This window comes from Oratosquilla oratoria, chromosome 8 (genome assembly GCF_046742065.1).
Source record: "Oratosquilla oratoria isolate Oo_2021 chromosome 8, ASM4674206v1, whole genome shotgun sequence".
NCBI classification, from domain to species: domain Eukaryota; kingdom Metazoa; phylum Arthropoda; class Malacostraca; order Stomatopoda; family Squillidae; genus Oratosquilla; species Oratosquilla oratoria.
The window spans coordinates 52,729,342-52,754,729 of record NC_134784.1 but is presented as its reverse complement, the minus strand read 5'-3'; the positions used below and the strand labels follow the sequence as shown (position 1 = coordinate 52,754,729).

The 25,388-nt window shown below is 44.7% G+C and overlaps 2 protein-coding genes across 3 annotated transcripts in view; one reads left to right on the top strand and one right to left on the bottom strand.

The window, feature by feature from the left end:
* The window catches only part of mle (dosage compensation regulator mle), a 47,743-nt gene extending 36,367 nt beyond the window's left edge, over positions 1-11,376 (top strand). For both annotated transcript variants that reach the window (XM_076189212.1, XM_076189213.1), the window contains 8 exons: positions 665-841; positions 1,304-1,494; positions 1,794-1,955; positions 4,431-4,535; positions 4,801-4,899; positions 5,171-5,317; positions 5,647-5,809; positions 10,580-11,376. In XM_076189212.1, coding sequence (XP_076045327.1) covers positions 665-841; positions 1,304-1,494; positions 1,794-1,955; positions 4,431-4,535; positions 4,801-4,899; positions 5,171-5,317; positions 5,647-5,809; positions 10,580-10,752 — 1,217 coding nt within the window. In that variant the 3' untranslated portion in view covers positions 10,753-11,376. The remainder of the gene's footprint in view (positions 1-664; positions 842-1,303; positions 1,495-1,793; positions 1,956-4,430; positions 4,536-4,800; positions 4,900-5,170; positions 5,318-5,646; positions 5,810-10,579) is intronic.
* A 140-nt stretch (positions 11,377-11,516) lies between these two features.
* LOC143027727 (uncharacterized) lies at positions 11,517-14,867 on the bottom strand. The gene is made up of 2 exons (XM_076189214.1): positions 14,357-14,867; positions 11,517-14,194 (listed from the first exon to the last, which is right to left on the bottom strand). Exons 1-2 carry the CDS (start codon positions 14,629-14,631, stop codon positions 13,945-13,947), a joined length of 525 nt encoding a protein of 174 aa, XP_076045329.1. The 5' UTR covers positions 14,632-14,867; the 3' UTR covers positions 11,517-13,944.
* Positions 14,868-25,388: the final 10,521 nt, after the last annotated feature.

Below are 25,388 nucleotides of genomic sequence, written 5' to 3'. Positions count from 1 at the left end.
GGTGATGGTTGGAAAACTTGTAGATCCTCTTATGCCTTTACTTTTTTTAGGAATGTCCCCTGTGGGGCTACAGGGAGAAGGATGCCTGGTCCCAATCCCCATCCCATTTTTCTCGCCTCTTACTATCCAAGTGGGAACATTTGGTGGCAGCATTCTTTTCCCCCCACCAGTGTATGCTAAACAAGGAAATGAAATTCAGAGAAATGGTACAGGACAGCAACAAGGGGTTTGAGGGGGCAGCATAACGGAGGGACAGTAGCAGTATAATAAAAGTTTCATCATTTCTCTGTGAGCAGAGTCCTCCTCTATCACAGATAAAATGATGTGTGACTCTGGTCAGTAGGGGCACCCCATATAGACCCTAAAGTATCAACTGCATGCTACTTTGCCATAACAACATGAAGCCAATACCCTAGACAGGAAGATATTGTTCTAAAGGATGGAAATGCAGGTGATTGGCAACAAAATTACAATACTTAAGGTTAATTGAAAAGCAAAAGTAAAAATGTTAGGGAAAGAAAGGTGTATGTGTAAATTAAAGTAGAGGAGAGTAGGAGAAATGTCCCTCTCAGTGCTTGAATTGACCTTCCTGCATTGCAGTAATTTTATTTAGAAAAATAAATTGGTATAGGTGGATGGTTATAGTCATGACTTTTTTTTTCAGCAATGAGATGCTTGGACAGAGATGATGAGTTGACTCCTCTGGGTCGTATACTTGCCCGCTTACCCCTGGAACCTCATTTAGGCAAGATGGTAGTCTTGGGTTGCATCTTTTCTTGTGGAGATGCTATGTGCACAGTTGCGGCCCACACAGCTACTTCCCCGGAAATATTCGTCATTCGTAAGTGTCACAAGTGCAATGGTTATTGGAATTGTGCTCTATAGCAGTGTTGTCCAAATGTTTTCGCCTATTGCACCCTTTATTACCTTCTACTGTTTTGTAACCCCTGCCCACCATGGCTGAACAAACTCAATTTTAAGATAATGCAAATGATATGTGTGTGTGTGGTCCTTGTTTGTTCACGTACCCATCCCCCCACTTCTGTTGCGTGTTCCTTGTTTGTTCATGTATCCATATTATCTATGTTGTGTACCCCCAGGGGTATGCAAACCCCAGTTTGGACAACACTGTTCTATAGTACCAGTATTATATGGGTTCATAGGTTTTTGGATGGGTGTACTTTGACCTGGCCTCCCTGATGATTTTGTGCCTTTTCCTTTTTGTCTACCTCCCTTGTAAGGGGGAAAAAGCCTTGGTATATGTATGTATGTACTAGTATTAAAGATATTCTGCTTTTTTCAGCCCCAGAGTATAGACGATTGGGCCCACATCAGAAAAAGTTTGCTGGAAGTAGATTCAGTGATCACATTGCAATGTTGAATGCCTTCAATGCATGGGAAGAAGCACGAACTGGAGGAGAATATGCAGAAGTGAATTTTTGTGATTACAAAGGCTTATCAATGCCCACCCTCAGGGTTACATGGGAAGCTAAGGTTTGTGAATTTTATACATTATTCCATTTGTTCTTGGTCTGTACAATTTTCTCCATTTCTCCCTCGCTCACATTTGTCTTGGTACCTGACTACACTTTTAGGGCTTCATTTACTCCATGCTCCCATTTTCATTGGTGTTCCTCTGTTTCACTCCAAAATCCAGTGGTTTATGTGTTTTGCAAGTACTTATTGGTCCCTGACATGATAATTCTGAATACAGACCATATTTAATTTGTCTATTCCTGTTGTTGTGTAGCAGTTGTATATGACATTAGTTACATACATTTTTATCTTTGCAGAACCAGTTGAAGGATCTCTTGATATCATCTGGTTTTCCAGAGGATTGTCTTGTTCCTCAAGTATACAACTTCTATGGTCAAGATACAAAATTAGATGTAGTTATTGCCCTTCTTGTAATGGGACATTACCCAAATGTATGTTACCACAAGGAAAAGAGGAAGGTAAGTACTAGGTACTGTTAGCACATGGTTTTAAATCTGGGTGTTTGCATAATATGTAGTGGTAGATAGGAGTACAGGAGTATAATAGGACGAGTTAAGGATGTACATGTGCTAAGGGGAGAGAATGGGGTGGAATAGCAGATAATTTTTTGGTGGATGGTAAGTTGAGAGTGGAGAATAGATGGAGAAAGAGGAAAAAGACAAAAGGTAGGGAGGTGCTTAGAGTGAACTCTTTAAATGAAAAGGAGGAGTACAAGAATCAGAGAGAGGAGTGGGAGGGAGTGAAGGATAGAGTAGAGCTAGGAGTGAAGGAGGAATGGGGATGGTTCAAGGAGGGAGTCACAAAGTGTGCAAAGATGGTGTGTGGAACAAGAAGGACGGGAGGAAATAGAAGAAAGGGTAGTGAATGGTGGGATGAGGAAACAAAGAAGGTTGTAGAAGAGAAGAAGCGAGCTTTCACGGATTGGTTACAAAATAGGACGAGGGATATGAGAGGTACAAAGAAAAGAGAAGAGAAGTAAAGCACAAGGTAAAGGAAGCAAAGAGGAGAGCAGATGTGAAATGGGATAAGAGTATGACAAAATTTTGAAAGTAATAAAAAAATGTTTTGGAAAGGAATTGAGAGGAAGAGGAGGTGAATCAAGCAGAGAAGAAAAGGTAAAAAGTGCAGATGAAGAGATGATAATGTAAGAGAAGTCCGTTGGGGGAAGATGGGCAGAGTATTTTAGGGAGTTGGTAAATGTGAAGGAGGATAGGGAGGGAAAGATAGTTGCATTGGGAAGTGCTAAGAAAATGAGTGATGAGTGAGGAAAATGGAGGAGAAATAAGGAAGGATGAAGTGAAGGCAGTTATTAAGATGATGAGAGCAGGTAAGGCACCTAGTCTGGATGGATGCAAATGCAGAATGTCTAAAAAAAAAGGACATACAGTAATGGTGGACTGGCTGGTGAGGTTATTTAATGTTTGCTGGAGAGAGGGTAGAGTGCTGGAGGACTGGAGGAGTGCTTGTATAGTTCCACTTTACAAGAGAAAAGGGGACAAGTGTGAGTGTAGTAGTTTCAGAGGGATTTGTTTGTTAAGTGTGGTTGGGAAGGCTTATGGGAGGATCTTGATTGAGAGGATTAGGAGAGGAAGAGAGGGAGTAATTGGCGAGGAACAGTGTGGATTTAGGACAGGTAGAGATTGCGTAGATCAGATTTTTGTGGTAAGACATATGTGAGAACGGGTGGTAAGGGAGTTGGGAGATAGGATTGATGAATGAGTATTAGGATGGTTTGGACACATGGAAAGAATGAGTGAAGAAAGACTAGTAAAAGAGGTATGGAAGACAGATGTGGAGTGAACATGAGGGGGTGTCCTAGGATGGGATGAAGAGGGGTTTGGGAAAGAGGGGAATGTCTGTTGAGGAAGGACGGGAGAGGACAGAAGACGGGTGAATGGAGAATGGTTGTATATGGATGATGTGATGCATGAGGTGGAATGGGTGGGGGGATGTGTGAGAAAAATTTGATGCAGCCCGAAGGGATTTCTCCCCATCTTCTCCTTTTCTGCATGGGGGTGCTGGAGAAGGGGGTTGCCGATTTAATGAAGCGGCCTTGCTGTGGATGTGCTGTGTCTTGCAACACTGTCTCTGACCCAGGGCAGTGGAGAAGGTGCAGGGATAACCCGTCATCCAAGAGGTGCCAAGATGGGAGGGAGGGTGGTGGGTGGAAAGGAGTGGAGTGTATTTAGGGATGGAATGGGTGGGAATGGCTTTTATGCCTTTTTCTTTTTGGCTACCTCCCTTGTAAGGGGGAAAAAGCCTTGGTATATGTATGTATTTATGAATTTGGTGTGGAAGAGGGAGGAGGATTACCATTAACCACTTCAGTACGGGACTTAAATCTCGCGGGCAGCAGCCAATGCCAGCTGTATGACGTAACGTAATAATATTCGCATCATAAAATATAGTCACCGCTTATATCGATCGTTCTCTCTTTCACCCGCGAATTTTGAAAACCACAGAGAATGGGATTCAGGGCGCATTTGGGAGAATGTAAAAACACAGGGGCGACTACAATAAATATAATCAAGACGCCAATATGGCAGCGTCGCGAATCCACTTGCTCCTCATGACGCCTACGTGTGCGGCACCGTATGGAAAGGGTTAAAGAAGTGGTGGTGGTAATTGAGAGTCAGTTGTCAGGCCATGGTGTGGAGGTGCCATGACTGTAGCTTGCTGCATTACTGCAGACCTAAGCAGTGGGTAGTGGATAAACAACCCTTCATCCAGAAGGAGCTAAAAAAAAAAAGGGACAACAGATGTGTGTGGGATGGGTGAAGGGTAGTTTGCCATGGCTAGGCCACCCTATTTATTAGGGGGAAAGGGCCTATTTTATACGAGTTGTTAGTATTATTTGGCCACCCCTTTGCAAAGGGAAAGGGCCATTTGGTATATATATATTATAATAATACATAAATTATCTCCCCCTACAGGTGCTTACAGCTGAATCCAAAGCTGCTCTTATCCATAAGTCGTCAGTTAACTGCAACAACAAAGAACAAACATTCCCAACACCTTTCTTTGTGTTTGGAGAAAAGGTAAATATACTATGACATGCATATGTTTAGTAAGAGTAATAGTGCCTGCTGGATATTTTGTGGATGTATGCTTAAACTTAGCCACTTCTGTTATAAGGGGAAGGCATTTTGGGAAGTACAGCCATCCCCTGTTGGAGTGAGGAAAAGACCTTTACTACTAGTTCGTGAAGGAAGTGCCATAAACATGTTTTTCATATTGCCTTTGAATGACTAAGAAATCATTGTAAATACTTTTATCAACGAACTCTTTTTATCCCTACAATAGATCCGAACCAGAGCTGTGTCTTGTAAGCAGATGACAATGGTAACCCCACTTCATCTTCTGCTGTTTGGTGCAAGTCGTGTTGATGCAGTTGACGGTGTTGTGAGTATTTCTTAGTAAAATTCTACTAACGTATAAGGGATAGGAGTAGTGAATGCTAATCTTGCCTCTGATGGTACAGGTGTGAGCTGGCCAATATCACCCTTCCCCCTCCTCTATCTAAGAGGGTTGACCAGGATATGTCGAAGGGGGAAAGGCCTTTTGGTGTGTGCACATGCTTACATATATTTTACATGTCAGTATATGAGTATGTATGGTTTATTGCTTTAGGAATTCTGTATATGTAATATTAATTATCCAAAATTGTGTGAAGGTCCGTTTAGATGGATGGATCAACCTAACCATGAGTGTAGACCAAGCGGCCAGAGTGGTAGCACTCCGCCCTGCACTGGAAGCTATTGTGACTGAGTCTGCTGCCAATCCTGAAGGAATACAAGAACGGTCCCCAGCAAATGAAAAGGTAAGAAGTCATCAGAAATGTTGAATAAGAGAAGCTTGTATATTCCTACACCCAAAGTTATACCCACTTGCCCACAAAGAGAGATTGTTAGGCCAAGTTGGGGATAGGGGATCTTACTTCCTTTCTTCCTTCCCTCCTCATATCCATGCATTCACTCCCATCTTCTGTAATCTCCTTTAGTCAACAGACATTCAACATGTATCCCAGCCATCCTTTTCATTCTTGGTCTTCCCCATGTACTTTTCCTTTCACGTTCTGTTATTTGTACCTTATTTATTCATAACATATACTCAAATCATATCATTAATATAACTTAAACTTCCCCCAAGGTGATTGATTGTGTCCGGCACCTTTGCCGTTTGAACTCTGGGCGAAATGGTATGGAACCTCTTGGAATGGGAGGATATAACACTCCAAGACCACCCAGAGAATTTGGGGGCAGATCTGGGGATGAACCTCCTTTCAAGAGAATGAGGGATGATAATGGAACAGGTAAGTTTGAAAAGATATATTTCTGAAGTTAAATTGTCTTCTCCAACTAAATTGTATTTCTTCTCATAGAAGGTAGCAGGCAAGTGATAATGTAACTGTTATTTTTTCTGCAAAGCTGAAGAGGATCACAGATAGTGATTGTAAATTATGATGCATATATTAGCACAGCATTCTTTATTTTCTCCAGTGTGGGATGTACAGTACATCTTACTAATGTATTAAAACATTTGACTCTCCTGTGGATATATTTACTTAAAATTGTAGCTGAGTAATCCTAACCCTATAAGGGTTAAGGGATGCCTAGGGAGCTGGTGTAATGATAAATCCCACTCAATATGAAAAGATTTAGGATGGATTTAATCCCATGGCTATAGAAGGGGTGTCACACAGCTGAATGGAATGACCTGGTAGTATACTCCCTTACAATGGAGGTAGCTAAAATCAAAAGGCATAATTCCATTCCCACCCTGGCCTGGCAGTAGTTGAATTAAAAGGATAATTGTCTCCTCATTAAGAAAATGTACACTTTAAAAAACATACAAAATAAACCCATGAGAATAATAACATGATCCACCAAAACCAACCCAATAGAACACCTGCTTACCATTATATATATATATATATATTTGGAAAGAAATTAAAAGAGGAGGCAAATCAAGTAGAGAAGAAAAGGTAAAAGGTGCAGATGGAGAGATGATAAAGGAAGAGAAGGCAGTGAGAGGAAGGTGGGCAGAGAGGGAGTTGCTAAATGTGAAGGAGGATAGGGAGGGAAAGGTAGTTGCAGTGGGAAGTGCTAAGAAAATGAGAGTGAGGAGTGAGGAAAATGGAGGAGAAATAGGGAAAGATAAAGTGAAAACAGCTTTTTAGATGATGGGAGCAGGTAAGGCACCTGGGTTGGATGGATGCCATGCAGAATGTCTGAAGAAAGGAGGTACAGTTATGGTGGACTGGCCGGTGAGGTTATTTAATGTTTGTTTAAGAGAGGGTAGAGGACTGGAGGAGTGCCAGAGGACTGAAGGAGTGCCTGTGTAGTTCCACTTTACAAGGGAAAGGGGACAAGTGTGAGTGTAGTAGTTTCAGAGGGATCAACTTGTTGAGTATAGTTGGGAAGGCTTATGGGAGGATCTTGATTGAGAGGATTAGGAGAGGAACAGAGGGAGTAATTGGTGAGGAACATTGTGGTTTTAGGATAGGTAGGGGCTTGTAGATCAGATTTTTGTGGTAAGACAGATATGTGAGAAAGCTTTAGGAAAAGGTAAGAATGTTTTTGGGGCTTTTATGGATTTAGAAAAGGCTTACGACAGGGTAGACAGGAAGGCACTGGGAGGTACTACAGATATATGGGATAGGAGGAAAGCTGTTAAGAGGAGTCAAGAGTCATTACGAGAGTAGTAGAGTTTGTGTTAGGATTAGAAATGGAGAGAGTGAATGGTTTGAGGTGAAGGTGGGATTTCATCAGGGATGTGTTATGTCACCCTGGCTGTTCAGTCTATACATGGATGGGGTGGTGTGAAAGGTGAATGCAAGGGTAGTGGGCCAGGGGTTGGAGATGGTTAAAGAAAATGGAGAAAAGTGGGAAATAAGCCAGTTGTTGTATGCTGACAACACTGCACTTGTAGCAGTATCAGAGGAGGGATTGAGGAAGTTGGTGACAGAGTTTGAGAAGGTGTGTGAAAGAAGGAAGCTGAAGATAAATGTGGGTAAAAGTAAGGAGGAGGTGAGGAGGAGAACAGGGGTGGAAAGGGATTTGGGAGATAGGGTTGATGAAAGAATATTAGGATGGTTTGGACACATGGAAAGAATGAGTGAAGAAAGACTAGTAAAAGAGGTATGGAAGGCAGATGTGGAGGGAGTGAACATGAGGGGATGTCCTAGGATGAGGTGGATGGATGGGGTGAAGGGGGCTTTGGGGAAGAGGGGAATGTCTGTTGAGGAAGGAAGGGAGAGGACGGAAGACAGAGGTGAGTGGAGAATGGTTGTATATGGATGATGTTGTGATTGCATGAGGAGGAATGGGCGGGGGGGTGGTAGTATGTGTGAGTAAATTTTGACGCAGCCTGAAGGGATTTCTCCCCGTCCTCTCCTTATATGCAAGCGGGGACGGAGAGGGGGGGTCGCCGATTAAATGAAGCGGCCTTGCTGTGGATGTGCTGTGTCTTGCGACACTGCTTCTGACCCAGGGCGGTGGGCAGGGTGCAGGGATGACCCGTCATCCAGGAGGTGCTCAGATGAGTGGGAGGGGTGTGGAGTGTATTTAGTGATGAAATGGGTGGGAGTGTTTTTATGCCTTTCCCTTTTTGGCTACCTCCCTTGGAAGGGGGAAAAAGCCTTGGTATATGTATGTATGTAAAAGTAAGGTGATGAGATGTACAAGAGGAGAGTGTGGCAGCAGGCTGGAAGTGAGCATTAAGGGTGAGATACTGGAGGAAGTGGATAGTTTTAGATACTTGGGTGTGAATGTGGCAGGAAAGGGAGTGGAGGTGGAGATAGAATGTAGATTGAGAGAAGCGAGTAAATGCCATGGTGGATTAAAAAGTGTTGGAATAGACATCTGGGAATGGATGCTAAGAGGAGGTTATATGATGGAGTGATTGTGCCGGCAGCACTGTACGGGGCAGAAACATGGAAGAGGAAGAGAGAAGGATTTTGAATGTATTTGAGATGAAATGTATGAGAAGTATGATAGGGGTTACTAGGCTAGATAGAGTGAGAAATGAGGTGAGGAGGAGAACGGGTGGAAAGGGAGCTGGGAGATAGGGTTGATGAAAGAGTATTAAGATGGTTTGGACACATGGAAAGAATGAGTGAAGAAAGATTGGTAAAAGAGGTGTGGAAGGAAGGAATATGAGGAGGCTTCCTAGGATGAGATGGATGGATGGATGGGGTGAAAGGGGCATTACAAAAGAGAGGAGTGTCTGTTGAGGAAGGATGGGAGAGGACAGAAGATAGGGGTGATTGGAGAAGGGTTGTTTTTTAGATGATGTGATGCATGAGGGGGAGTGGGTGGGGGATGGGGCGTGAGGAAGTGTGTACGAGAAAAAAATTGATGCAGCCCAAAGGGATTCCTCCCCATCTTCTTCTTTTCTGGATGAGGAGATGGAGAGGGAGGGTCGCAGAATTTATGAAGCGGCCTTGCTGTGGATGTGCTGTGTCCTGCGACACTGCTTCTGGCCGATGGCAGTGGACAGGATGCAGGGATGACCTGTCATCCAGGAGGTGCCCAGATAAGAGGGAGGGTGGAGGGGAGTGGGATATGTAGGGAATGGAATGGGTGGGAGTGGTTTCTATGCCTTTTTGGCTACCCCCCCATGTGAGGGGGAAAAAGCCTTTATATCTAGAAAGATTACAAAGAGCAATGACAAAGATGGCACCAACACTCCAAATTGGAACTACCGACCCTGGAACAAGAAGAGAAAGAAGAGATCTACTGACCATTTACAGAATTATGAAAGGGATGGAAGTTCTAGACATAGATGATTTATTAAAGTGGGATAAGAGAAAAATGAGGCCATTAAAAAAAACTCAATAAGGATAGTTATAGAATAGATCTAAAAAAGAATAGCTTCCCACAGTGTTGGATATCAGGAATAAATGGGATGAGGCAACAGTACTTGCAAATACTATACAAGAATTTAAGAAACTTGAGGACAGGTCATCCCTGCTTCTTGCCTACTGCTCTGTGTCAGAAGCAGTTTTGCAAGACACAGCAAAGCCGCTTCATTAAATCAGCGACACCCCCCACCCCTCTTCATCCCCTCAGGAAGAAATGGAGAAGATGGGGGAAAAATCCCTTCAGGCTACATCAATTTATTTTTCACATGTACTCCCTCACCACCCACTTCCCCTCATACAACACAGCATCATCCATACATAACCATTCTCCATTCACCCCTATCTTCTGTCCTCCCCCAACAGACATTCCCCTCTTTCCCAATGCCCCTTTTATCCCATCCATCCATCTCATCCCTTATGTTCACTCCTTCCACACCTCTTTTACTAATCTTACCTCTTACCCTGTGTCCAAACCATCCCAATACTCTTTCATCAATCCATCTCCCAACTCCTTTTCTACTCCCATTCTCCACCTCACCTCATTTCTCACTATCCAGCCTAGTAACCCCAGTCATTCTTCTCAGGCTCCTCATCTCAAACCTATTCAAACTCCTCTCTTCCACTCTTATGTTCATGTTTCTGCCCCCATACAATGCTGTTGGCACAATCACTCCTTCATACAATTTCCTCTTAGCATCCATTCCCAAATGTCTATTTCTCATTACACTTTTTAATCACCCAAGGCATTTACTCACTTGACACCCATCCCAGGTATTTTACCTGCTCTCATCATCTTAACAACCGTGTTCACCCCATCTTTCTTTATTTCTCCATTTCCTCACTCATTATGGTCATTTTCTTAGTGCTTCCCACTGCAACTACCTTTCCCTCTAAGATACTCTGCCCATCTTCCTCTTACTGCCTTTTCTTCCATTATCATCTTCCCATCTGCACCTTTTACCTTTTCTTTTCTACTTGATTCACCTCCCCTTCCTATCGTAATTTCTTTCCAATCACAAATAACTAACCATGTACCAGTTGTTTTGTCTCCATATATATTACAGATGCATTTTATGGGCTAGTATATTAAACAGTTTAGCAAGTTTACATAAACTGTCAAAATAAAAAATAAGAATTTCAGAAAGAATATGTTTGTGAAGATCTTGACATGTTTGTGAATAACTATTTGCTAAGGAAATTAATTGTTTCTCTCATTAGGTGGATATGGAGGTGGCGGATACGGGGGAGGCTATGGTGGTCGAGGAGGTCGTGGCTACAGAGGTGGTGGACGAGGTTACTTCGGAGGCAGTGGTGGTGGTGGACGAGGTTACTTCGGAGGTAGTGGGGGAAGCAGAGGACCAAGAGGCCATTTTGGTTCAGGAATTTATTGAAAATGTATACTACATGATTCTAGTATCAAGCTGAGCAGACAGTCTGGAAAACTAACAGACGGATATGTGTACCGTCGGTCATGAAGACTCATGACCGATGGAGGCTGATGATAATGATTTTTATGAAAAGTTATTTTCGTGGCCATGGTATAGTTGCTGAGAGATATTGTAAAAGAAAAGTCCTGGTGTTTTGATTATCTATGTAGGAAAAGTCTTCATTCCTTATTGTAAGTTGGGCATTGTATTTATAGAACTACTTTGCCAAAGAATATGTTTAAAAAATGTGTACTTTAAGATAGTATAACATTAATGTATAATTTATTAGCAGTACTAGGCATATGTATTTGAGTATATCAAAAAAAATTAAGAGTGGATATGCTGTGTCTTGCTACATTGCTTCTGGCCCAGGGTGGTGGGCGGGATGCAGAAGTGATCCATCATCTCAGAGCCAATAAAAGAAAGGGGGAGGGAGGGGTGGTGAATGGGAGTGGAATTATGCCTTTTGAATTTGGTTACCTCCCTTGAAAGCGGGAAGAAGTCCTTGATATATGTATGTATGCAAGATTAGAATAGGCAGTTTATGTATTGTATTCATGTGCTTGAAATAAACTTCTTTTTGTCATGTATGGCTGTTTATATTGTGCCCAAAGAGAAGAAGAAATTTTGGGATCGGGTGGTGTGAAATCACCTGCGAGAGTTGTGCTCCCTATGAAAGTCTGTTGCACAGTCTTTTATGCAAACCCAAAAGTGCTGAAAGATTTCCCTTTCCCTTTTAGTTTCTATAGTATTCATAAATCCTGAGTTTGGTTAAAAAATTGTCTCAAACTTAAAAAATTTGTCTACCCAAGAGTAAGTCTGCCTTGCCTGCATGAATTGTTCCACAGCTGCATTTCCTCGCTTTCCAACTATGAACATTGATTAGCATAATGACAGTACTAACAATAGAGAATGTCATGACTTGTGTTGTACATCTGAATCTTCATAAATGAGCCACCTCATGCTCAAATTATAAAGGTGAAATGATTCATGGGTGAGGTGAAGGGGGTTTTGAGCAAGGAAGGGAGAAGGCAGGAGACAGGGATGAGTGTAGAATGAGTGTATGGATGATACTGTGTGTAAATGGTATTTTAACGCAGCTAGAAGGGATTTCTCCCCATCTTTTTTTTTGTACAAGGGGTGGTCGCTAATTAAGTGAAGTAGTCTTGCTATGATTGCACTGTCTTGCTATATTGCTTCTGACCCAGGGATGTGGGTGGGATACAGCAATGACCCATCATCCATGAGTAGCCAAGATGAGAAGGAGGAATGGGTGGTGGATGTGAGTGGAATATGGGAGTAGGTACATGCCTTTGACTTGACTTCCTCCTTTATAAGGCAGAAAAAGCTCTTGGTATATAGATGTATAGAAATCTATACATAGATACATATACCAAGGGCTTTTTCCCCCATTTAAGGAAGGTAGCCAAAGTCAAAAGGCATAAATCCACTCCCACCCATTTCACCCCCACCCACTCCACTCCCATTCACCACCCCTCCCTCCCTTTTTTCTTGGCTCCTGGATGACTGGTCATCCTTGCATCTTGCCCATGGCCCTGGGTCAGAAGCAGTGCAGCAAGACATAGCACATCCACAGCAGGGCTGCTTCATTTAATTGGCGACCCTGCCTCTGTCCCCTTGTACAGAAAAAGAAAAGACAGAAATCCTTTCAGCCTGTGTCAAAATATACACACATACTCCCTAACCCCCCATTCCCTTCCATTCATCATAGCATCATCCATATACAACCATTCTCCATTCACCTTTATGTCTTCTCCCTTTCTTCCTCAACAGACATCCTCTTTCCCAAGGCCCCTGTTACTCCATCCATCCATGGTTGCCCCCACATGTTCACTCCTACCACCTCGGCCTTCCACACTTCTTTTACTAATCTTTCCTCACTCTATCCATGTGTTCAAAACATCCCAATACTCTTTCGTCAACCCTATCTCACAACAACTTTTCTACACCAGTTCTCCTCCTCACCTTATTTCTCAATCCAGCCTAGTAACCCCTACCATACTTCAGACATTTTATATCAGACACATTTAAACTTTTTCTCTTCCTTATGTTCTATGCTTGTGCCCCATTGAGAGCTATTGGCACAATCACCCCTTCATACAACCTCCTCTTTGTATCCATTCCCAAATGTCAATTTCTCATTACACTTCTTAATCCCCCAAACCATTTACTTGCTTTTCTCAATCTACATTCTACCTCCACTCCTTTTCTCACCACATTTGGCCCCAAGTACCTGAAGCTATCCTTTTCCCCCAGCCATGGTGACATGACACATCCCTGGCAAAGTCCCACATTTACCTCGAACCACCCACTCTCCATTTCAAATTCTGACACAGGCTCCTACTCCTGTAAAAATTCTTGACTGCTCTTAACAGTTTTCCTCCAATCCCACATATCTGCAGAGGTGGGTGCGCGAAGCTTTTTTTGGGTTCCGAATCCGAACCCGAATCTTTGCCGGTTTTGGGTTCCGAACCTCCAAATAGCAAACCCGATTTTCAAAATTTCAGTGCGAACCTCCGAATCTTTAGAAATTAGCAAAGCGAACCTTAATTCCGATACCTTCCGAACATTTCCAAACCTAAATTTTACTCATTCCGAATCTCCGAATCTAAATTTAAAGCTTTCCGATTAAAAGTGTTTTTTAAGATATCTACATTATTAAACAAATTATTACTAGAAAAACAAATTATTAATACAAGACAGTAAAAAGTAAAAACAAAAGTTCACAAAACAAAACCGTAAAAACATTTAAAACAAAAATTCACAACACTTCAGTCTTCACTCTTCACTCTTCACAGATTCACTCTAACTTATAGGCCCTCTCTCTCTCTCCCTCTTAACCAACTCCAAGTTTCCCTTCATGAAGGTCAGGTTCTCAAAGTTCAGATTGGTCAGAGAGGCTCGCTTTGGCCTCAAAATGTCCAAGCCGAAGCTGAAGAGTCGTTCAGCTGAGGCAGACAAGGGCAGGGAGTGTTATACTTGATGAAACAGTTCACCCAGTACTGCCTGTGCTCCTTGGGGAAGTTTGCCGGGGAAATCTTCATGATGCTTGTGCCGAGAATGGCACCCCAAGTGTCTACTTCCTTGCCGACCTCCTCCTCCAGGTTGGCCACCATCACAGGCTCCTCCTCGTCCTCAAGAAGGAAGGCAAACTCGTCGTGCTCGCTGATGTGGCTGGCCACAGACTGTGGGCTGGCTGGAGGCGGAGGCCACATCCCCCTCCTTGGACCTGATTTGGGCCACAAGGTCTGACACCATCTTGTCCCTCACCAGGTTGTACAAGTCAGGATTTGTCCTGCATATGTACTTGACCATCTTTAGACGGAACCTGGGGTGGAAGGCAGTCGCAAGGAGCTTCTCCTGGTCCTCAAACATGTGTTGAAACCTGAAAAGATTAAGATATGAGTTAATTTAATTATTGATTGATTATTATTATTATTTTTTTTTTTTCATTTCAATTACTATAAAATATTATATTATTTTATTATTTATATAATTATATCATATTATTATTATTATATTATATTAAAATATTAAAAATATCTACCTTTCAGTGAAGCCCTTTTTGTCTCTGCCATGGTGCTCCTGTGTCCCCAGGAGGTAGGTGACGAGGGGCTTGGCATGCTTGATGCTGTTGTCGTCCCTAAGCAGGTTCAAGTCCCTCTGGAGCACCATCAAGTTGGGAAGGAAGTTCCCCATGTAGGCATGCTGGTCTGACTGCATTTTGTCCAAAGCATTGGCAACTGGGGCCATAACTTTGACGTACTCGGCGCTGACCTCATTGTACTCGTCAACAAAGGCGGGGATCGGGTTGGGGCGCATGCTGATACAGAGATCATTGATCTTTTTACGGGTGTCCAGGTCCTGTAGCAGGCCAGAAAGCTTCTTATAGCTGTCATAGCTGGAGTTCCACCTCGTTGCACCAGGGACTTTAAGTTTTTTGCCGATAGCATCCTTTATCTCATTGGCTGCGACAGTTCGGTGGCCCTGAGCATTCCACAAAGACTGTGCCTTGGCAGCCGACCTGAAGATATTCCTGCCACCATGGTTCCATTGTGGGACCTGAAAAAAGAATATTTATTATTTAATATTCTATTACAATTCACAAATTAAAAAATAATAAATAATGATTTACATCTTTTTAGTTTTTACCAAAAGAACAATAAATTATTTAATATTTTTAAATTATTAATTTATTAAATTCAAAAAAATAAAATTATTATACTCACTTTGGAAACATCCTCAGACACCAGGAGGTTCAGAGTGTGTGCACCACACCTCTGGTGTTTAGGCAGGCTAACCTCGGCTTCGTCAGCCTGGTCCAGGGCCTCCTCCATAGATATGACCTGAGGCTCGTCAGCCAGCTCTTCGTCAGGCTTGTCCTCGCCAGGTTGTATGACAACGTCCTCTTGTGCAAAGTTGACAAATGCACTTACATAGTTTGGGCCATTGTCTGTGGTCGTGCAGAGAATCTTGCTGCTGATGCTGAAGTCTTCATGCAGCTTGCTCAAGCACCTCGCCAAGTACTCGGCTGTCTGGCTCTCCTTCACCTCCTTCATGCCCAAGACTGCAGTCGTCCTCTCCAGGGTGGCCTTGTCCAACCACGAGACTGTGGAGCCAATGAAGGCCCGGTTGTGGCTTGACCAGCTGTCGGCAGTGGTGGCCAGGTAGTCCTGCTTGGACATAATCTGGGTGAGCTCATTTTTGGCCCTGGTGCTCATATGCTTGATGTCGTCACCAAGCTTTTTCCTGGACGGCAGCTTGAACTGAGGGTTCAGGTAGTTAAGGAAGGCCCTGAGTGCCTCTGACTCTGTTGTTATGGTGGGCAGCATGTCACGGATAATCCACTGAAACATAAACAAGATGTGTGAGTATTTGAAGTTAAATTTTTGTTATAATGTAAAGACAGGAATTTTGAAGGGATATTATTTTTGGAATTTCGTTTTATTTATCTATTTATTTATTTGAGAGACTGGGTATTATGGACGTCGTGACGGTTTTACTCAACCAAGAAGCAAAGTAGAAAATAGAGCCTTAATAGACCATGAATTTATTCTATTCTATGTCTGCCTATCAAGATGTGTTGGCAAAGAGCCTTACTATAATCACTGAAGAAAAACATACAATAGGAGATAGCTACAAATATATTTCAGCTGATTTTGGTTCAACTAAAGCTTCGAGACGACATTAGAATGTTCTCGAACATAGCGGGCGCACCGTAGCTCCGCCCACCCGTGACGTCACAAAACACGTTCGGACAGAGGCGTAAACTAAGGCCATTAATTTTAAGAGTAATAGGAAAAATTCCCAACTTTCAGTTCAGGATTCCACTAGAGAAATAGTTTAGGGAGAGATTGTAGCAGCTAGGGGCTGTGTTGAGAAGCGAAATGAAGTTTTACGAAATAATACAACAGGGAGGTTAGTAGTTTACCCATAGATACGAACACATAGCCGTCTCGTTCTTTTTGTGCGCAGCTAAAATTTTAATCTGATGCCAAAAATGATTCCGATAACAGATATGGAAAAAGGGGTTTAAGGGAGTGTACTTCACAAACACTTTGCGTATATACATTAGCTATGAGGGTGTAATCCTTAGAGTACAATTCTGTCTGTGATCGTTCTCTAATAAGAGTACGGGGTTGAAGGTAGACACAGTGCTGGAAGTAGACACAATATTGTAAGTAGACTTATACAGTGACCGGAAGGTTGGAGCGTAAATAACTACGTTTTTCCACGTGCCTGTGACCTTACTTATGATGCCCATAATATATTTTTCATATTGTAAGGATCAATAGATTGTCTAGTTGGAGAAAACCACAATATACTTTTGTATTTCCTTACTATATTTTTGCTTCAGTGTAATAATTAACATATAGCAGACCTTCACTTATATTCTTTTACTACCCCACATTATTGGTGGCCCCACATTATTGGTGGCAGCGGTGGGATTTACGCTATTAACCAACCTGAAGCTCACTTATCTGTGTGTCGACTTAGACAAAGCTTGTGTACCCTGTGGATTGGCAGTACAGTCATCAGAGACAGAATAGATCCTCGGCAGTCACTAAGAGTATAGAAATAGCGGATGAGATTGTGTGGGGAAGTGACGTGTTAAGGTGGAACTACACATAATTAAAGGCAGTCAGGTAAAAATGAACAATAAAACGGAATGGGAATCCAATTCGGGAGAGGAAGAAGAGACGAGAGCGAGGATGGAAGATAGACATGAATGGGAATCTAACCCAGGAGGAGCTGTTCTATTGGCCAAATTTAAAGGTAGATGTATGTAATTTTGTAAAGAAATGCATTACTTGTCAGAGGTTCAAGGGTACACAAGGGTTGTCACAGCAATACAAAGAGGTTCCCCCTGCTACAAAGGCAATGGAGAGAATAGGCATAGACCTAACAGATATGGTGTCCGGGACGCAGAGGTATAGGTATATTATGACAATAATCGATCACTACAGTAGGTTCGTTAGGTTCTTCCCATTGAAAACAAAACACCACCAACACATACTACACTCCCTAACCCAGTTCTTCGCAGACTACGGCACCCCAGAGAGCATCATAACAGATAATGGAGCAGAATTCACCAACACGGCTTACAAGAAGTTGTGTGGAGAAAAGCAAATCACCCTGCTCTACACTACCCCAGACCATCCCCAAGCGAATGGAATGGTGGAGCGGATGCATCGAACATTGAAGAACATTGAAGACGGCTCATCGAAGAATACTGAAGAGAATCAATTGGAACAATCCGCCCAGTTGGCGCCATATCTAGTGATTTAAGGTGCTAAGATGACAGTAGTTAACTGCAATAGGAAATGTAGGGATCATATCGTGCCAGTATATGTCCAAAGAAAAACAAATGCTCGTGCAAATTAATGCAAAGGTGCCCTCAATGTTCCTGTATATTGGACCATAAGGCTTAAATGTAACCCACCTATACTTTTATACATGTGTAAGGTTGAGATGTCCTAGGATTAAGGATGCATATATTTCATATGTTGTAAAAGGAAATTTCAGCAACAGCCAGGTGAAGGAACTAAATGTCAACTTAGGGGGGGGGATAAAGAAGTCAATATTAGCCTAGGAGAGGGACTACAAACGATGGTTAGCGAGCACTTTCATTCGGAGTAGTATTGGAAAATGGGGAAATTCTTTAGCTCGAGTTGGGGTCATGAACCCAACTCAAATTCACAATTGCCCGCTTGACAGGGGTGTAGGACTTCAGGACCTGGTGGTCAATCGCCGATTGCCCAGAAGTGAGCCCACAGTAGGGGGAGAAGTGTGCCACCCATGGGGCGAATCCACAAGAGAGAGTCGTGACTTAGCTCGGTCGTAGCGGCTATGCATGTCCAGTCAAGTATTAGGTAAGAGGTTAATTGGGGAATCCAGCCAATACGAAGGCTGATGGAAAAGTCCACGGAGACATCCACAGTAAATTGGTGTACCCCCGGGTCACCTGAGATTCGTACACCTACGAGTGTGCTGAGGGGAGAGTGCCTCGTCAAGCTATCAAAAGGATAATCGCTCTCTTTTGCAGGATGGATTTTTTTTTTCTTTTGCAGGGGGATTTGGACCACACCAAATAGAATCCTTCACGTGATGTTGCGGAATTTTTCTTACGGGGGGGCGTAGGGCCATGTAAAGACAGGAATTTTGAAGGGATATTATTTTTGGAATTTCGTTTTATTTATCTATTTATTTATTTGAGAGACTGGGTATTATGGACGTCGTGACGGTTTTACTCAACCAAGAAGCAAAGTAGAAAATAGAGCCTTAATAGACCATGAATTTATTCTATTCTATGTCTGCCTATCAAGATGTGTTGGCAAAGAGCCTTACTATAATCACTGAAGAAAAACATACAATAGGAGATAGCTACAAATATATTTCAGCTGATTTTGGTTCAACTAAAGCTTCGAGACGACATTAGAATGTTCTCGAACATAGCGGGCGCACCGTAGCTCCGCCCACCCGTGACGTCACAAAACACGTTCGGACAGAGGCGTAAACTAAGGCCATTAATTTTAAGAGTAATAGGAAAAATTCCCAACTTTCAGTTCAGGATTCCACTAGAGAAATAGTTTAGGGAGAGATTGTAGCAGCTAGGGGCTGTGTTGAGAAGCGAAATGAAGTTTTACGAAATAATACAACAGGGAGGTTAGTAGTTTACCCATAGATACGAACACATAGCCGTCTCGTTCTTTTTGTGCGCAGCTAAAATTTTAATCTGATGCCAAAAATGATTCCGATAACAGATATGGAAAAAGGGGTTTAAGGGAGTGTACTTCACAAACACTTTGCGTATATACATTAGCTATGAGGGTGTAATCCTTAGAGTACAATTCTGTCTGTGATCGTTCTCTAATAAGAGTACGGGGTTGAAGGTAGACACAGTGCTGGAAGTAGACACAATATTGTAAGTAGACTTATACAGTGACCGGAAGGTTGGAGCGTAAATAACTACGTTTTTCCACGTGCCTGTGACCTTACTTATGATGCCCATAATATATTTTTCATATTGTAAGGATCAATAGATTGTCTAGTTGGAGAAAACCACAATATACTTTTGTATTTCCTTACTATATTTTTGCTTCAGTGTAATAATTAACATATAGCAGACCTTCACTTATATTCTTTTACTACCCCCACTTGGGCATAGGCCTTTTCGCTACCCAGAACCAACCCCGAACGACCTGAGGAAAGGGGACGGAGTCAGACGTGAATAACAAGGAGCAGTTTCCATTTATGGTCAGATATATCCATATAGACGATTGGGTGGTGGCAGCGTATACCTTGATTTTTTTATTTCCCAAATCGTTCTTATGTGGGTATCTCTGATCACTCCTATTGGAGGTGCTCTTGGTTAAACACTAAATCAATCGACGGCACCACAATAAATTATTTTTATTTATTAAAGTTAATTAATTTATTAAATTATTTTCATACTAAAACAGTAGAACTTTTAAAAGTAAAACTTATCTCATAAAACAGGTCAAGGGCCTTCTGCTGGTCAAACCTCTCAGCCATAACCTCCTCAATACAGCCCTGCCTGAGGCTTTTGGCATCCCGACCACCACCAGAAGCAGAGCGGCCACGTTTGCTGCTGCCATCTAAGGCTGCTTTTAAGGCAGGACTATCTAAAGGGTGCTTGGTGGCATAATGCTTCTTTAAGTTGCTGTTGGTGTCATTCTGAAGCTTCAGCCTTGCAGTGCAATTTTTCTTGGCGCAGAGGGCAAACCCGGCATCCCTGCCGACACCACACTTGAAGAAGGGCTTGAGAATGTCCCAGTTTCTGTAGAGGTCCCTTTCCCTCCTGGAACCGTGACCTCCCTCGGCTTGCTCGGCCTCTGTGTCGGCAATGTCCATGTCCTCGGCTCGACTTGTGCCAGGCATCAGCTCCGGACTCGAAAACTCTGGCAGTTGGATATCGCTGGCGTCAGATTCACTCAGCGAGGCCGCTTGGGTTCGTGGACCTTGGTGTGTCAGACTGAGCACTTGGGTTTCTCGACCTCAGTGTGGATGTCACGTACTTATCCATTGTCAGCAGTGAGTGTGATGTGAGTAGAGTAGTCTAGCCTCCTTGGGTGTCCTCTCCAGAGTGTTGTCAATGCAATGGTTGAAGAATGTCTGACTATTGTAGCACTGTTTAACTAAATCGTAACTTACGGGATGCGGTGACAAGAAAGTCTGCAGACTGTGCAGATTTGTAAACACTAAACAAGCTCTCTGATTGGCTGCTGCAGTCACCGGCGCATGCGCGGTGGCTGCGCGTCACTAACAAGCGTTCTGATTGGCTGGCAGCCAGCTGCGGTCACAACATGACGAGTCTGTGTGGTACAGATAAAGCAACGAGTTAAACACCACGAGTATATTTCCAAGTTCAAAGAAGGGCAGTCCAGGCAGTACTACTAGTCTTTGTTTCGCATTACTACACACTGTCACACAGGCTTGCATATCGAGCACATTTCGAGCAGTGGTCATTTGAGACACACACACACACACACACACACACACAAACACACACACACACACACACCCATACTGAAATAGAAGTAGAGAGAAGCGATAAAGTAAAACACAATGCTAATGGTCAAAGGCGTCTCTAGTTGTTACAGAAACATAGGCGTCACCACATCTGAATGCCACGGAAAAGTTGAAAACCAATGTTTGGTTGTTTTCGTTTTTTCGATTTTTTCCCAGGATACGGAGGTTCGGATTTGTGAAAAAAAGACGTTCCGAACCCGTAAGTCCAAATCTTTTTTGACGTCGGTCCGAATCCGAACCTCCAAACCCAAATCCAGGATTTTGCCGCTCCGAACAAATCTGCTGATAAAGGTTCGTGAACATTTGTTCGGAACGCCCACCTCTGCATATCTGTAATACCTCCCACAGTACCTTCCTGTCTACCATGTCATAAACCTTTTCCAAATCCATTAAGGTCCAAAAAACATCCTTACCTTTTCCTAAAGCTTTCTCACATAGCCTTAAATAGCCTTAACATAAAAAATGTAATTTTCGCAGGAAAATTAATTTTTCCCTGATACAAACCTGAGGTACTTCTTACCCAAGGATTACTTCGCGTAAGCCAAAGTTTCTACCGCTAACACTGTGTGTTGTTTGAAAAACACCTCACTCCGTGGGTCTGGGCAACCATTATCCTCGGTAAGGGGCCCTCCTGGGGCAAGGGGACCCCCCCCTTCCCCCACAAGCATAGGCCGCTAAACACCATTGTCTGAGCCAGGTATGAAATTAATCACGAGGTTTGACAGGCCAGGTAGAAGGAACTATTAGAGGGGTGGCTGAGGAGGGCCATTAGAGGTAAGGAGTACCTCAGGTTTGTATCAGGGAAAAATTAATTTTCCTGCGAAAATTACATTTGTTCCGAAGAATACAAACTCTTCGGTACTCCTTACCCAAGGAGACTCGGACTTAGGAGGGAAGGAAGTAGTTATCTAGCCTGGGAAACCTCCGTAAGGAAAAAATTTGTGTGCTAAGACCTACGTTGACCAGACCCTTATACATTTCCCTAAACTGTGAAGGGCACCTAGTTCTGTTCCCAGGAATGGAGACAGACAGGGTATACTCACTTTGTACCACTTGCAGGGCTTGAATTGATTCCCTTGGAATGCTTGAGAGCCCTCGGTGCGGTAAGGGAATGTAGGAGTATGAGAAGGACTTTGGATAGGTATCACGGTGGTTGCCGAACCAGAACCTAGATGAGGTTTCAGGGTTGGCTGTGTGCCATTGGTAAGGGGTATGTCATCTCAGGACTTCCTGGGCGGCCACTATGGGACCCAGAGAGAAGGTCCCTAAGGATTCCCACATGACTTCTTTGAGGTAAAAGGAAGTGAACGTAGTCTGGGACTTCCATATACCTGCTTGAAGGACCTGGTTGACCGACAGGTTCTTTCGGAAGGCTAGGGAGGTCCCTATTGCCCTGAGGTCATGAGCTTTTGCTCTAGGGCAATCCGTGGGGCTCATGGTGTAGGCCCTGCGGATGACTTCCTTGATCCAGTAAGAAATGGAAGTCTTAGTGACGGGCTTGGGCTTACCCCTGGAAGAGACGAACAATCTTGGCAAGTCTGGTCTAAGATGCTTAGTCCTCCTGAGGTAGGTACGGATAGCACGTACCGGGCATAGTACCATTTCTGCATGTTCGCCCCCTACAAAGTCGTATAAGGAAGGGATACTAAAGGACCAGAATCTGGGGTCGGCTTTGGCCGGATCCTGGTTTTTGGCAATGAATTGGGGCAGAAAAGTGAAGGAGACCTCTTGCCATCCTTTCGAGTGGGCGACTCGATAAGAGATGGCATGTAACTCCCCGACCCTCTTGGAAGACGCAAGGGCCAAGAGAAAAACTGTCTTCAAGGTGAGGTCCTTCAAATGAGCATCTCGGAGGGGCTCGTAAGGGGGACCCCGCAGAGAGTTCAGGACTAATGCCACATCCCACGGAGGAGAAGTGATCTCCCTGGGGGGGGGGGGGGGGGGGGGGGGCATGGTTTTCTGAAATGTCTGAAGATCGTGGAAATCTCTGGGGACAGGGCCAGATCCATGTCCTTCAGAGAAAACACCTGATTAAGAGCTGCCCTATAGCCCTGCACTGCCGAGAGGGAGATCTTCTTGGACTTCCGGAGGAAGTGGAAGAAGGAGGCAATCTGAGGAATGGTGGCTTGATCTGGGATTATTGCCCGGGAGTGGCACCATTCTGCAAAGGCATTCCATTTCCCTTGATAAAGGGTAGCTGAGGAAGAGTGAATAGGGGAGGACATGTCTTCCGCCACTTCTTTGGGGAAACCCTTCTCTAGGAGGATCCGGACCATAGTCTGAACGCGTGAAGCGCCAGAGCTGACGGGTTCTTGTGCCAGGCCCCGTTGACTGGTTGATGTAGAAGGTCGGATCTTCCCTGAAGGGCCAGGGGCTCCTCCACCGCTAGCTCGAGGGCGTCTGGAAACCATGGGGCTTCCGGCCACCAGGGAGCGATCAAAGTCATCCGAAGGTTGGATGCATTTCGTACTCTCTGGAGCACCTTCTGGAGCAAGGGAAACGGTGGGAAAGCGTAGGTGTCGAGGTTGTCCCAACTTTGCAGAAGAGCATCCTCTCCTGCTGCCAGCGGATCTAGGAGAGGGCTGAAATATACTGGGAGCTGCTGATTCCATCTGGTGGCGAAAAGGTCTACCAGAGGGGAGCCCCATTTGTTGATGAGGAAGGTCGCCACTTCCGGATAGAGGGACCACTCCGTGCTGAGTACCTGATTCCTTCTGCTGTGGTGGTCCGCCCAGACATTCTTCTTCCCTGGGATGTAGCGAGCTCTGAGTGCCACTTGGAGATTCTCGGCTAAATGGAGGATGTCCATAGTGAGATGGCAGAGGTCCTGGGAGACTGTGCCACCCTGCTTGTTCAGGTAGGCTACTACCGAGGAATTGTCCGACATGATGCCCACAACTTTCCCCGAGATCTGATCCGAAAAGTGACGGAGAGCCAGCAGTACCGCTTTCAACTCTAGCCAGTTGATATGGGCCGTCCGCTCGACTGTGGACCAGGAACCGCTGACGTGATCGTCGTTGAGGTGGGCCCCCCAGCCCTCCTTGGAGGCGTCGGAGAAGAGGAGGACTTCGGGGGGAGATGGGCCGAGGGGCATCCCCCCGAGCAGGTTGCACGGGTCCTTCCACCAGAGAAGAGAGTCCTTGACTGCTCTGGTAAGGGTGATGTGTTGGCGGGTTTGACCCCTTAGCGGGGACCACTGGGACTTGAGGAGCCACTGTAGAGGTCGCATTCGTAGTCTGCTCCTGGGAATTAACCTCTCGACGGAGGCCATATGGCCCAGGAGGACTTGGCACTGTTTCGCCGTCAGGAACCCGGTCGATAGTGCTTGTACGACAAGAGAAGTGAGATTCCGGATTCTCTTCTCTGCTGGGAAGGCCTTCATGAGGGAGGAGTCCAGAACCATACCCAGGTACGTGACTCTCTGTCGTGGGATGAAATCCGACTTCGTCTGGTTGACTATAGAGCCCAATTTGCGGATGAAGGCTAGGACCGTTCCCAGGTGGTCGCGGCATAGCTGGGCGGACTGTTCCAGGATCAGCCCATCGTCCAGGTAACGGAGTAGGCGAATTCCTCTGGAGTGGGACCACGCTGAGACGAGTTTGAACACTCTGGTGAAGACTTGGGGTGCTGTGGAGAGGCCGAAGCATAGGCAGGTGAATTGAAAGGTGGTGCCCTTGTGGACGAAGCGGAGGAATTTTCTGGATGAGGGATGCACAGGTATTTGGAAATAGGCGTCCTGGAGGTCCAGCGACACCATGAAGTCCCCTTCCCTGATAGACGCCCTTACAGCCTCTGGGGTGTCCATCCGGAATTTCGTCAGGGAAAGGAACTTGTTGAGAGGAGACAGATCGATGACTGGTCTCCACCCCCCTGTTGCCTTTGCTACGAGGAATAGCCTTGAGTAGAAGCCCGGGTCCGGAGTCGAGACTTCCTCGAGAGCTCCTTTCTGGAGCAGAGCGGAGATTTCCTCCGCTAGGGCCCGCCCGCGATCCGAGTCCGGATGGTAGTTGCTGACTTGGATGGGATAGGGGGAGAGGCTGGGGAAGGTGTGAAAAGGAAGGCGATAACCTGCCTTGATGACCTGGATGGTCCAGTCCTCCGCCCCGGCAACCTCCCATTCTCTCCAGTAGAGAGAGAGGCAACCTCCTATCCTGTGCGGGAGGGCAGGCGAGTTCCTAGAATTTCCTGCGTTGGGGTCCGGAGCCTCTATGGTGTTTGCGCCCCTGTTCTCTATTGGGAAAGGGGCGGGGCTTTCCTGTCTGGGCTTTCGACTTCGAATGGGGGTGGGGCCTGTCTTCCCGCTTAGGAAAATGAAAAGGCTGCCTCTGCGTCTGAGAGGACCGAGGTGTCGATGGGGGGGGTGGTTCTTGGCCTCGAGCTAGGGACGGCTGTTCTCTCGATGGCTCTGTTGTGCAGCAACTGGTTTGCGCTAGTGATTGCCGAGTCCACCATATCCGGGGGAATCAGCGTGTGGGTGAGAAGGGGGGCCTTCCTCAAAGGAGCAAAAATCTCCCTGAGGAGGGGAT

What these genes read in the sequence shown, in the direction of transcription:
- LOC143027727 (XM_076189214.1), bottom strand. Translation starts at nt 14,631, where the DNA reads ATGCGCCCCAACCCGATCCCCGCCTTTGTTGACGAGTACAATGAGGTC. An exon ending in AAAAAGGGCTTCACTGAAAG is followed by an intron (nt 14,195 to 14,356) that starts GTAGATATTTTT and finishes TAATCTTTTCAG; the next exon opens with GTTTCAACACATGTTTGAGG.